At 44.3% G+C, this 13,775-nt stretch overlaps 1 protein-coding gene across 3 annotated transcripts in view; it reads right to left on the minus strand.

Annotated features, from left to right (window-relative positions):
• The window catches only part of LOC138293556 (E3 ubiquitin-protein ligase HECTD3-like), a 393,674-nt gene that overhangs the window by 122,907 nt on the left and 256,992 nt on the right, over window positions 1-13,775 (minus strand). For all 3 annotated transcript variants that reach the window (XM_069232817.1, XM_069232818.1, XM_069232819.1), the window contains exon 12: window positions 1,249-1,313. In XM_069232817.1, the coding sequence (XP_069088918.1) occupies window positions 1,249-1,313 (65 nt within the window). The remainder of the gene's footprint in view (window positions 1-1,248; window positions 1,314-13,775) is intronic.

The raw sequence follows: 13,775 nt of genomic DNA on the forward strand, positions 1-13,775 counted from the left end.
TTCCCTCTTCGCCATCATTGGGACTGTTGCACTTGTCAGGGGGAGGATGTCTCAATAATACTGAGCAGCGTTATGGGCTCCTGGACAAGTGGCATGCGGGAGGCCGCACGGGCCATGTTACAGGCAGTCGTCAGGCGTGTCAGCGCCGCACGTCGTGCAGCGCAGCAATCAGCCTTAGGCAGGAGGCTGCTGCCGATCAGATGCCTGTCGCAGCAGAGATGGAGGAAGCCCAGGGAGGTCAGGGTCACCTGCGCACTCCGGCCAGGGAGAAGGTCCGAGTTCTGATGTCAGCATGTGCTCCGACTGGGAGAGAATAGGCGGGCCAAGCAGAGCGGGCCATTGGCAGGTGAGGTTGGTCACAGCTTCAGGGTGATACTTCTTGGCGGGCCATGCTGCGGGTCAAATGATTTCCCTCTCATGTGGCAGCTCCCCATTACAGGTTTAATGCTACTCAGCTGTGGGTTAAGGACTGAAACACGTGATGTGATGTGCTGTGAGCTTAGAGTGGGCAGTTGGGTGCACTTGGTCGTACCATCATGTGCTGGCCGGCAAGCAGGGTCACACCTTACCCGTGGCCAATGTAGTGAGAGGCAGTTATGTCACGATTCAGCACTGGTATGCCAGCAACTCGCTGTGGCATGAAAGTACGCAGTACACAGCATATGCTGTTCGGCTATGGCCACGAGCAACTATACCCTCCTTTATTTATCTCCTTGGCCCGCGCCCGGCCCTCGGAGTGTGGAATAGATCCACTAAGTGTAGAGGTCAAGTGGCACTCTACAAAGCCCTGCAGTGGGGTTCACCCAGATAGAGAGCCAGAGCCAAATGGCAAGCGGGGTGGGAACTACCCGGAACAGAGTGCTCTCCCAAACTCTAGGAATGTTCATATGCTTGTTATTGTGTATTTAGGAGTCATATACTGCGTGAAGGGTGAGATAGCATAATGGCAATAGCACGTGCTCTACTCGTTTTTTACAGGACCTCCTGATATTACAGAAGAGACGGGCTAGGTGAAAAAGAATAATCCCTAATAGGCTGCAAATAGAGTGGTGGGTGTCCCAGTAAATCAGAACACTGACATGATTATCAATTGTTCAGAAATGTTATATTCTGCACAGTAACCGAAAGCTGATGTAATAATGTGGTAAACTGAAGTTTACAGGCACTCTGAACCTCTGTGCTGTATATCACACAGTCTCAGTGGCTCACACTATATGCAATCTATAATGTATTTTAAGTTGCGGTTACCTCTGTCAACGAGGCCTTCGCCAGTGAACTTGCACTCCCACCACTGGGTGTAGCTCAGCGGCCACCTGGAATGGAAAGAGCAGGTTAGTTTACGGTAGAGGAGGTAACCCTAGGAAGCACATCAGCTTGTAGCATTTTGCCCTGCATGATCAGACCTTTCTGAAAGACCATGAGCCATACCAATATGAAACGACATATCACTGTAGCAGTGACGCAACCTCTGCTATTACATTCATGCATTAAAACCCAGATGTCGGCTCTAAAACACAACACTAGATAGTCAGTCATCTCTAAATTTGGTGAAGGGTAGGCCGTTAGAGTGACAGCAGTAATGTCCTGCGCCACCATACTCTAAACAGGCTGTTAGATAAAATCTGATAACCTGCATTTTAAATTTGGCATCTCCAACACATTTCAGAAGACCAAGATGTTACACTTTATGAGAAATCCCAATCCATCTGTTGCAGCATTTAGTAGATTAAGACTTAAGCCTGATTTAGAGTTTGGCGGACGGGTTACCCTGTCACAAACATGACAGATATCCTGCCTGTGATGATTTCTGTTGAATATCATGGAATCATAATACGGCGTACGGGATATCCGTCACGTTTGAGACAGAGTAACTCCATCTGCCAAACTCTAAATGAGGCTGTTAATGTTGGAAGATCTTGTAGCTATTGATGCCTTTCTGTTCCAGAGATCTCAGCATTTAATTTGGCTTCCCCATTTGTTTAATCTTTTGATCAGAGATGAATGTTGTCATTAATCAGAGGTCTATAGATTTTCAGTTTCAAATGTCTGTAAATATATTTTCCGAATTCATTCATGAAGATGTGTAGTGTTTCTTATTCCTCTGAAAACAAGTTGTAGACACTACAGTTAGGGCCAGATTTACAAGAAACTGTTGCTTGCGTCACCCCTGCCCCACCTAACGACACCATGAGTGCACCGTATTTATAATACAGCGCCTCACGGCAGTGGTTAGGCCAGTAGCATCAGAATTTTGACGCTATTGTGGCGCTTTGCTCCACTAGCATCAAACAACTTTACGCTAGTGGGGCAAACTGTGAGGAGGCCGATAGGTTTCTATGGGAGCGTCATTTTAACGCCTGCTTTGAGCCGGTGTTAAAAATGACTCCAAAAATGGCGCAATGAAATCTTGTAGGTTTTACTGTACCATTTTCGTGGTATTCCTAATGCCAATGCCCCTGTTGCATACATTAAGCATGACACAGGCATAATGTGGCGCAAGGGGTCGCAAAGTGGCGCAATGCATGTAAATATGGAGTGGAAAAAATGATCTCCTGGAACAACATTGGTGTAAAAAAAAAAAAAAAGACCCATAGTTCATTAACTTTACCAGTAGTAGATCACATTAACACTTAAGTATGAGAAAGACAGAATGTTCTCTTCTTCCAGCATTACGTATTGTATCAAAGTTATACTGTGACCTATCTACCAGAGAACTGGTTTGTGTTGCAAGGGTATTTAAGGATTGTTAGATAATTGTGCCCCCAAAGCCTAAGGTGATTAATACCAATTAGTTTCATACAATAGTTGAAGGCGAGTTTCTCAAAATTCATACTGTCAAGACACACGTATTAAGATGTATGTCGTCCCTCCCCCAAAAGACAATTAGAAATGATGGGATGAATTTATTACTTGTTTATCTATATTTGCCCATTCGGGTTTATATGGTGTAAGTGATAAGTGATTAAAAAAAAACAACATAAAACAATGGTGAATTAGACTTAGACAAAGTTCTGAAGAAACTAAAGCAACCCTTTTTGAATGGAATTTTCACTTTACTGGAAGAAAATACATAAGATTTGTTTGGGTCAGAATTTAGGGTCATGTATGTAGATTAATTCCCTGATGCACATTTGCTTGTAACGCATAAAGAACTCTAGGCAGCGCAATCATCATCTTGTGTTAATTTTATCTTAAATGCCCAGCCAGCGGTTATGACACCATTCAAAGTCAGACTTTTAAGTTTCCATATGAGATGTTTGATGTTTATTTTCAGAGTATGTTTCATTGCTCTTGAAATTTATATGCAAGTCAACTTCAATTCATTTGTAATGGCAACATTCTGTATTCTATTTTGTCTTCCAATTTTAACATTGGTACTTTGGTGGATTTAGCCAGGTAATTTCATAGGCAAAGAAGGAGGCACATTTGAAGATAATATTAATAGCATATCATCAGCAAACATTAAACATATCTAGGCCAATTATGAATCCTAGGATATTTTTATTGGTCTGAATGACAAAAGCTAAAGCCAACATGGTCCCGTTGTGCAGGATAATTGTTCGAGCTAGGACTCCGTTAGTAGTGAAGCAGTATTTAGGATCACAATGCATAGCTTTAATCACACCAAAATCTATTCTATAGATGATTTTGGATAGATATGTCCAATTAGTACTTTTAGAATAGTTTTATGCCACTATACCTTTGACCAAGTTTGACCTTATTTAAATTAGCTCTATCTTGCATTTATCTAATATTGTTACTGCCTTTTTGGTCAATGTCAATTAAGCTACTATTTTAATTAGTCTATTTGGATGGTTTTAGTTAGAATTTTGACATCCAAATTTATCAAAGAAATTCATTTATAACCAGTGCATTCTTGATGATTTTTGTTTGGTTTAGGTAAAGAAGTTAAACATTCCTCTGCTGCCTTATACTCCTTGAAAAGAGTTGAATCCTCTGTGGCGAGCACCTGGGAAAGATGGCCCCTTAGGAGCTGAGCTCCAGAACACTCTCGCCAAAGCATGCAGAACTGCTGGCTTTGGTTGTGTTCATGAGGTGGGGACGATGCCAGAGTTGCACAACCACCAGACATGGCTGCTGAGACCACAGTGTGGACCATGAAACCAACAGGACACACAGTGAGGTAGGAGGCCGGTGGAAACACAGTGGGACGTGGTTCCAGAGGCCCAGCAGCAACAGGGGCAGTGAGCCTGGAGATGGTCGTTGCGGCAGGGGTGTTTGGGGTGTTACACTCCCACCCTAATAAATGTATTCTCTAGTAGATAGTTGGGTAAGGTGTTTTCAGTTGGGTATGGTGAGGTGTCTGTTGGATTTCATCTGCGATTTTTACACGCACACAGACAGCATACACACACACACACACACACCCACACAAACACACACATACTCCTTTATTTTGAAGTTCTTAGAAATTGTTGATTATGTTTCAAAATACTGTCCCAGATTTAAGAGGGCCTAGCGCCTCCTTGCGCAACATTGGCGTAATTTTTTACGCTACTGTGGCTCAACAAGTCCAAATTCTCTGCGGCAGATTTACTAAGTGGCGCAATGCATGCATCACCAGGCATAATGTATGCAACAGGGGCCTTCCCCCAAATGGCAGCATTTTTAATGATTGCACAGAGCAGGCGTTAAAAGGAGGCACACCATTATTTATAGGGGATCTCTATGTACTTTTCAGGATTAGCACCAACATTTTTTACACTAATCCTGCAAAGCACAACACTTATGTCAAAAATGTTGATGCTATTGCCCCAACCCTGTGCCATGGTGCGCCATATATTAAATATGGTGCACACATGGTGGAAGTACAGGAGGACGGAAGGGGCCAAAAGAAAAGTGGCACTACATGTAATGTAGCACCAGTTTTCTTACATCTTGGCCATTGTTCTTTAAGTACTCCTAACGATCTGCAGTGCTCTCCCTTTCCACTCCCCCTTAAGCTCCCTCATGCCCAGCTTCCCATGTATATATTTTGCTACAATATGCCTAAGTGATTGTTCGGAAAATCAAACTCACACCCATCCCCGTTCTTACTGACCAAGCTACACCCCTGGTACTTACCATCGTATTGGTGAGGCAGAGACTGCTGCTCCATTTCTCTTGCTGGGCAACATGGTGAGAGTGGTCGCTGTGCAAAGGAGCCACCATTTTAGATAAGCAGTTTGTCTGCAACCTGTGGGTGCAGTGCTGCGGACGGAGAGCATTGCTGAGGAACTCCATGCGTGAAAGTGAGGAAAGGATGGGAGGTAGAGGACACCACAGCTTACACAGGAGTGCTGCGCACAAGGAGGCAGCACTAAACCAGCCCACAAAGTCACCCAGGGTGTGTAGGGGGAACAGGCAGAGCGTAAGCAGCATAAAGCAAAGTTTCAAAGTGGACCCCATTGACACTTCCGAACCGCCAAACTGGCTAGCATGTAAAATATGCATAACTGCAAATGGCAGCAGACAGCTAAATGGCAGGTGGTGCTAGGCTAGGGTTTCCTTGCCTCTACAGATTACACTCTCCTTAGCAACCTCTAGTTCCAACTGGACAACCTCAGCGACCCCAACATCTCATCCCTATTGGAGAATCTTGCCAGCATCAGACTCAAACCACTGGTCACTTCCCCAATGCACTCACCAGGACAACAGCTTGACCCCATCTTCCCTGTCAGCAGCAACATCTCCATCAGCCACACCTCCGAACTCTTATGGACCGACCACCACTGTGTCCACTTCTTCACCAAATCCACCCATCACCACCACATCCTCCGCCACCCGCGCCGAAGCTGGAACAAGGTCTCCAAAGACCAACTTGCCACCATCCTCTGCAACCCACCATCACGGACCTCCACGGATGCCATCACATCTGCACCCTACCTCCGCCAATGGATCGCTGACTGCACCAACACTTTGGCAGCACTAAGAAAACTCTCCGGCAAACAGAACACTGAGAAAGCGAGCTGGTTCTTACCCGCCCTCCAAGAGTCCAGACGCAACTGTAGACATCTCAAGAGAAGATGGAGGTGCAGCAAGACCCCAGCAGACCACTCAGTCCTCAAAATCTCTGTCATATCACCACACCTACCACCACCTCATCAGAACCACAAAGAAAACCACAAAATTAGAACAAATCAAAGCAAACGCACAGAAAGGCAAAGAATTCTTTACCGTAATCAAGGAATCCACCAAACCCAGCACTAACACCACAGACATCCCACCCCCCCATCCCAAGCCCTCTGTGACATCTTAGTCACCTTCAACAGCTTCCCAACACAGGACCCACCAGCCCCACCTGCAACCACTGCACCCCAAGGTTCCGGATCCCAGCCGACCCTGATCAACTTGACCACCCTCACCACGACAACACCCAACAGATCATGAAGGCCGCCCACTCCGGAGTCCCTTTTGGCCCCTGCACCCCTTACATCTTCAACCAGGCAAGCGGCACATTCGGCCCAAGCTCTGCCACACCATCAACTACTCAATCAAGACCACCACCTTCCCTGAAGACTGGAAATACGCAAAGATCAACCTCCTGCTAAAGAAACCCTCCACGGATCCTAAGGACCTCAAGAACTGCAGACCCATCTCTCTGCTCCCCATTCCAACCAAAGTCAGAGAGAAAGCCATCAACGCCCAACTCACTGAATTCATCGAGACCAACCCCATCCTAGGCCCCTCCCAATCCAACTTCAGTAGCAACCATGGCACTGAGACTGTTCTCCTTGCAGCAACAGGGGACATTCGCAATTTCCTCGATCAAGGTGAAACCGCAGCCCTCATCCTCCTGGACCTCTCAGCCGCCTTCGGCACTGTTTCTCACCACACCCTCTGCGCAAGACTCCATGATGCCGGAATCCGCGCCAAAGCCCTGGAATGGATCCTCACGTCAAACCCAGAAAGTCAGACACCCACTGTTCAAATCTGAACCTACAGAGATCAAATGTGGTGTCCCTTGGGGCTCCTCCCTGAGCCCCACTCTCTTCAACATCTACATGGCCTCTCTAGCAGACACTGTCAGAAACCACGGACTCAACATCATCTCCTAAGCTGACGACATTCAGCTGATCCTCTCCCTCACCGGCGAACCTACAGTCACAAAGAACAACTTCCACAACAGAACAAAGGCAGTCACCTTCTGGATGATAGACAGCTGCCTCAAGCTCAACTCAGACAAGAAAGAAGTCCTCCATTTGGGCACCACCCCCTCTGCCTAGGACGACTCCTGGCGGCCTGCAGCACTTTGAGCCCCCACACCCCCCACACCAACCGACCACGCACATAACCTCAGCATCATCCTCGACTCCTTCCCCTCTATGAACCACCAAGTTAACACCATATCGTAATTCTGCTTCCACATGCTCCGCCTGCTCTTCAAGTCAATTCCTGTCAAATCCAGAAGTGTCACCCAGGCGCTCATCAGCAGCAAGCTTGTCTATGGCAATTCACCCTATGCCAGCACCTCCCAGAAGCTCCAAAGGAAGCTGCAAAAGATCCAGAACGCCACTGCTAGACTTATCCTGGACATCCCTTGCCACAGCCACATCTCTAGGCACCTGAGAGACCTCCACCGGCTCCCAATCAACAAAAGAATCACCTTCAGGCTCCTCACGCACTCCTACAAGGCCCTCCACAACACAGGACCTGCATACCTCAACCACCGCCTCGCCTTCGACACGCTTACGAGTCAACTCTGTTCCGCTCCCCTGGGCCTGGACACCATCCCACGGATCCGCAAGGCCACAGCCGGCGGAAGATCCTTCACCTACCTTGCCGCTAAGACCTGGAACTCTCTTCCTCTTCATCTCAGAAAATCTCCCTCTCTGCCTCAATTCAGGAAGGACCGCAAGACCTGGCTCTTCGACTGAACAGGCCGTCCAGTGCTTCGACTGAGCTGCAGAACTCCCCAACACTCTCCCCCAATGCCTTGAGACCCAAACGGGTGATTAGCCGCGCTCTTTAAGAATCCTGATTGATTGATAAATGTGGATACCATGCCTGCCCATACAGTCACACAAGAAATCCGAATTCTGGAATGAGGAAAATGGATGCCAAACAGGGAAAGCTGCCTTTGAAACCAAGAAAACCAGTAAATCCAGGCAGGAGTAACCACAGATGGAGCAATAAGACTGAACCAGGGACCAGGTACAGAATGCAGACAGGGTGTGCGTAACACAATTGCACTAAAAATATTGCGTGGCACAAATATCATGTAAAAAATATTGTGACTACAAAAATATTGTGAGTCAGAATATTGAAGGCAATAATTTTATTTTTTTGGTAAATACTATTGATTTTGTGAAGTTCTTTGCTTTTAATATTGTTTATTTTAATAGTTATAATAAATATGTTTTAGTTGATATATTAATTTCAAGTGTTAGTGCTGTTAGTATAATTGTTACTTTTTAAAAATATAGACTGTATTTTAAGTTTTTTTTTCTTATTTTATGAAGTAATTTATAATGTAGTAGCAGGTTGTTAGGTTTTTACGGAAATAGGGTGGGAAGTTAATTAAATTATAATTAATTTAATGTTGACTATTTTGTTTTTCTAAATGTTTACTGAATAATTTTGAAAATTATATTTATCATAATGGATTTAGGTTTAATGTAACCATTTTAATATATATAAATTTTATATTTTTGTTTATAATTCATACATTAGTACCGGGTTGTTAGGTTTGTAGGGGAATAGGGTAGGAAGTCAAATATATTGTTGTTAATTTAAATGTAAGATTAATTCTTTTTTTTTATTTTTAGGAATCATTTAATTAATTAATGAGGTTAATTGTTTTACTGCTTTTCACTGGACATTTTCAACTTTAAATTCTTAATTCTCATGTATATTTTAATTTTTACATGTTTATATATATTTTAGTAGTGTGTTGGCTTGTAATGGATAGAGTGGGAACGTAATTAAGTTATAAACTTATTTAAGAAATTGTTAATATTCAATTAAGCAAATGAGAATTATGCATTTTTTTTTACTGGATCACGTTATATCGACTATTTATTTTATATATTAATCTCTCTTTATGTGTTTTTAATACTATTGTTTGTAATTGTTTTTTTAATTTTATTTGTTCTGTTTACGTTATATTTTAAATGAAATATTGCACAAGTTATAGTAAGCTTAGGGCACCTAAGGACATAAATTATAATTAGTTGAAGTAACTCTACAAGCTGAATTTCTGTGGTTTTGTACGTTTAAAATGTGAGCCTTATTAAAACATTCCTGTAACCTTTGTTTTTTTAAGTGAATGTCTACGTCTTTTTAAAAAAATATCCTAACTATAAAGCCCTTGTAACCTTTGTTTTTTTTCAGTGAATTTCTGTGGCTTTTTTAACGTTAAGTAATTTTATTTACTTTACCTTAATCTAATCTCCGCATGACCTTTGGCCGTATGCGGCAGGGGTTGGTCGCAGGGCCTGGCCACAAGCCTTTGACCCACTTCTGGGCATACCCAGCGCACTTATGGCGACAAAAGCAAACCAACAACAAATACACTGATGGATTAAACTCAGATCTGTGACTGAGGGTGAATGTTTGATTTGTTCTGCATTCCGTCCATCAACTGTTCTATTTTGCATTTGCCGTCTCAGGTGGGAAGAGTATGCCCAGACGTGGGTCCTGTGTTCATTATGCCACCAGATTCAAGCTATGCTGGCTGAAGAGGGGTGATATCTTGAAACCGGTCCCAGGATGCTTGTTTCTGGTCCAGGGAGGACCTGGTCTGGCAGTTCGGGCTCGACTGTTCCCATGGGGAACAGGGTGAAGAATGATTTGCATATGGCTGGGTCTAAACTGGCATAGTGAGCAAAAAAACTGATGGATTTAACCCAGATCTGTGACTGGGGGTGAATGTTTGATTTATTCTGCATTCCGTGCATCAACTGTTCTTTTTGCACATGTTTAGATCAATGCCATGAGACTCCATCTGGGTAATTGTTCCTACAAAAATATTCAAGCTATCATGGCTGATGAAGGGTGATACCCTGAAACCGGTCCCAGGATGCTTGTTTCCGGTCCAGGGAGGACCTGGCTTGGCAGTTCGGGCTGCACTGTTCCCAAGTGGAACAGGGTCAAGACTGATTTGCATATGGCTGGGTCTAACCTGGGGTGGCATGGTGAGCAAAAGAACAATGGATTAAACCCAGATCTGTGACTGGGGGTGAGTGGTTGAAAAGTTTGAACACTCCGTCCATCATCCTTTTGTGTTGCTAAAGTTGCCCTAAGTGGTAAGGGTATGCCCAGACGTGGGTCCCTTGCTCACTGTGCCACTGGATTCAAGCTAGCCTGGCTGATGAAGGGTGATACCCTGAAACCGGTCCCAGGATGCTAGTTTCCGGTCCAAGGAGGACCTGGCTTGGCAGTTCGGGCTGGACTGTTCCCAAGTGGAACAGGGTCAAGACTGATTTGCATATGGCTGGGTCTAACCTGGGGTGGCATGGTGAGCAAAAGAACAATGGATTAAACCCAGATCTGTGAAGGTTTCAACACTCCATCCATCATCCTTTTGTGTTCCTACAAATATATAGTCAATCAGAATGGCAGGCACAGGCCTCGCTCTGGCCCCCAGCTTTGATTCCAATTAATTTATATCTCCAAATTACAGTCTGGTAAGGTGCAGACTCAACGGGCTAGGAGTACATTTGTCAGTGTTAAATCAAATAACAAGGGGGAAACTAGAATAAAGAATAAGGAATAGTTCTCATGTAGGGGTATTTCCATTAGAGTCATAAGCGCTGAATAGTTCCGCCTGCCTGTGGAAACCCCCGGAGCACTTTTCTGAAAATGTTTTTTTAAGTGTTGATGTTCGCCTTTCTTCAGGAAGGCCTGCAAAGTCACTTAATAATGTCATTATGCAGCCTAAAGGAGAGGCTACAAAGCCCAAAATTCTTCATCCTACTTGGTTGAAAAAGGGTACTGTAAGGTAGATATGCATTCAAATGCATGAATATTTTAAAGAGTTAGCAGAAAAAATCTTTCACAAACCTTTCTGCAATGTTACATAAGGATGAAGGAATGCAGGGCAGTGTAGCCCATAGGCTGCCATTATACAGAATCAAAATAAAGCTGTGCCTTTAAGAGCAGATGGTCCTCCCATATCCCATCATGCTCAGCAAGAGGCATTTACCTCAGTTCTTTTTGTAGGATTTACTAGCTGAGATGAAGAAGCCTGTGAATTATCATTATTATTATTAATATGTCTATTCTACCGGGGAAGAGGAAGGGTCGCTTATGACTATCATGGAAATACCCCTACGAGAGAACTGGAGCTACAGGTAAGAAACTATTCCTTCTCTCATAGGGGATTTCCATGTATAGTCGTAAGCGCTGAATAGATTAGCAAGCCTGTCACCCTCAGAGCAGTGGAGTAGACAGAACAATAGATTGATATTTATTCATGCAAAGAGATTTCTAAGAGAAGCCTGTCCTACTTGAGCATCTGTCTTAGCATCAGAATCAAGACAGTAGTGCTTAGTAAAGGTGTGGACAGACCTCCATGTAGCAGCTTTGCAAATATCTGTTAAAGGAATATTTCTCATCAATGCAGTCGTGGCTGCCTTGCCCCTAGTAGAATGTGTTTTAGGTCTGTCATCAAGGGACTTATTGGCTAGCTGGTAACGGAGCAAAATGCACAAAACAATCCACCTGGACAGAGATTGCTTGGAAGTGGCCAGACCTGTTCGAACTGGACCATAGTTAATAAACAGCTGTTGTGACTTGCTAAAAGATTTAGTTTTGTCTAGATACAATTTTAAAACCCTCTTCACATCTAGAGAGTGAAGTGTTCTCTCTGCAGGAGTAGATGGGTTTTGAAAGAAAGTTGGTTAAGAGATATTCTGGTTTATATGAAAGTCAGAGATAACTTTGGATAGAAATTTTGGATGTGTTCTCATTACAACCTTGGAGGAATGGAAAACTGTGTATGGTTCCTTAGTGCAAATGGCCTGGATCTCACTAACCCTGCGAGCTGAAGCAATTGCTACAAGGAAGGCAGTTTTCAAAGTGAGAAGTTGGAGAGATGCCTTGTGTATGGGCTCAAAAGGATGTTGCATTAGACGTAAAAGAACTATATTATGCTCCCATGGCAGAGATGGACGGCTAGTAGGAAGAAAAATCTTCTTTACCCCCTCCAGGAAGTCTTTAATGACTGGAATTTTAAAGAAAGAGGTTTGTGAAGGACTTTTCTTGTATGCAGTAAGAACTGCCAGGTGTACTTTGATAGATGAGAATTGCAAGCCAGATTTTGCTAGATGCACTAGATATGGAAGAATTACATCTTCTCCGCATGTTGTTGGAACTATGTTCTTGTCCAAACACCAAATGCAGTATCTTTTCCATTTTAAGGCATATGCTGATCTTGTAGAAGGTCGCTTTGCCTCTCTTAGAATGTCCATGTAGGCTTGAGGAATGTTAAGGTGACCATACTGCACTAGCTCAGGAACCATGCTGCCAAATTCAACGATGAGAGGTTGGGATGTCTCATCTGACCTCCAAATTTTGTGAGAAGGTCTGGCCTGCATGGCAGCCTGAGATGTGGGCTGAATGACCGGTGAAAAAGGACCGGAAATCACCACTGCCTTGGCCATTCTGGAACGATGAGTATCATCCTGGTTTTGGAGTTAGACAGTTTGATCGAGACTGCCGGAATCAGGGGAAGTGGCAGAAAAGCATAAAGAAATGCTCCTGATGAGTCTATCCGTAGGGCATTCCCCAATGTCCCTGGATGGTAACATATGGAGGCGAAGTTTAGGCAAGTTTTGTTTTCTGCTGTTGCAAATAGATCATAGAAGGGGTGCCTCACATGGAGAAGATGTAGTGTACGATGTCGTTGTGTAGCACCCATTCGTGGTTTTCGTCTAGCGCTCTGCTGAGAGCATATGCCTAAACATTCTCTATGCCAGAGAGGTGAGTCGCTGTTATTGTTAAGTTCCTGGCCAGAAGCCAGTTCCAGATTGTTTGTGCCTCCAGAGATAGAGTTCTGGATCTGGTGCCCCCCTGCTTGTTCAAATAGTACATGGTGGCAGTATTGTCTGTTTGAAGAAGCAAAGTATTTGTGGTGAATGCTGGAAAGAAGGCTTTGAGTGCCAGATGGACTGCACGTAGCTCTAGGAGATTGATGTGATACGATCTCTCCTCCTGAGACCAAGAGCCTTGAATCTGTAGATGATCTATATGGGCACCCCATTCGATTAACAAAGCGTCCGTGACTATCGTCTGTGTGGGAACCTGTTGGTGGAATGGCATCCCTTTCAGAAGATTGTTTGGAGAACACCAGCACTTGATGGATCGCATTGCATGTGGAGAGAGCATAATCCTGTCCTCCCATTTGTCCATCGGCTGATTCCATTGATTTTTCAGATACTCCTACAAGGGCCTCAAGTGGAGGAGAGCATTGGGAGTGAGGCAGATGCAAGACACCATCGATCCTAGGAGAGACAAGACTATTCTTGCCGTTGAATGAGGCGCTCTCTCTCTCTCTCCCTTGAGAGGGAGAGAGAGTGCTTGACATTTCCGAAGGATCGATGAACATCGCTCCTCCGAAAGAAACACCTTTGCTTCATGGTTTCGATAGTGGCGCCTAAGTAGTGCAACCTCTGGACAGGTGACGGCGTTGACTTGGTGAGGTTGACCTGAAGACCCAATTGTTGAAGAAGTTGGTAAGTCCAATTGAAATACAGTTGGGCCTCTTGAGATGTGGATGCCTTTATGAGCCAATCGTCTAGATAGGGACAGACGAAGATTCAATGTTTTCTTAG

This window comes from Pleurodeles waltl, chromosome 4_2 (assembly GCF_031143425.1).
Source record: "Pleurodeles waltl isolate 20211129_DDA chromosome 4_2, aPleWal1.hap1.20221129, whole genome shotgun sequence".
Lineage (NCBI taxonomy): Eukaryota > Metazoa > Chordata > Amphibia > Caudata > Salamandridae > Pleurodeles > Pleurodeles waltl.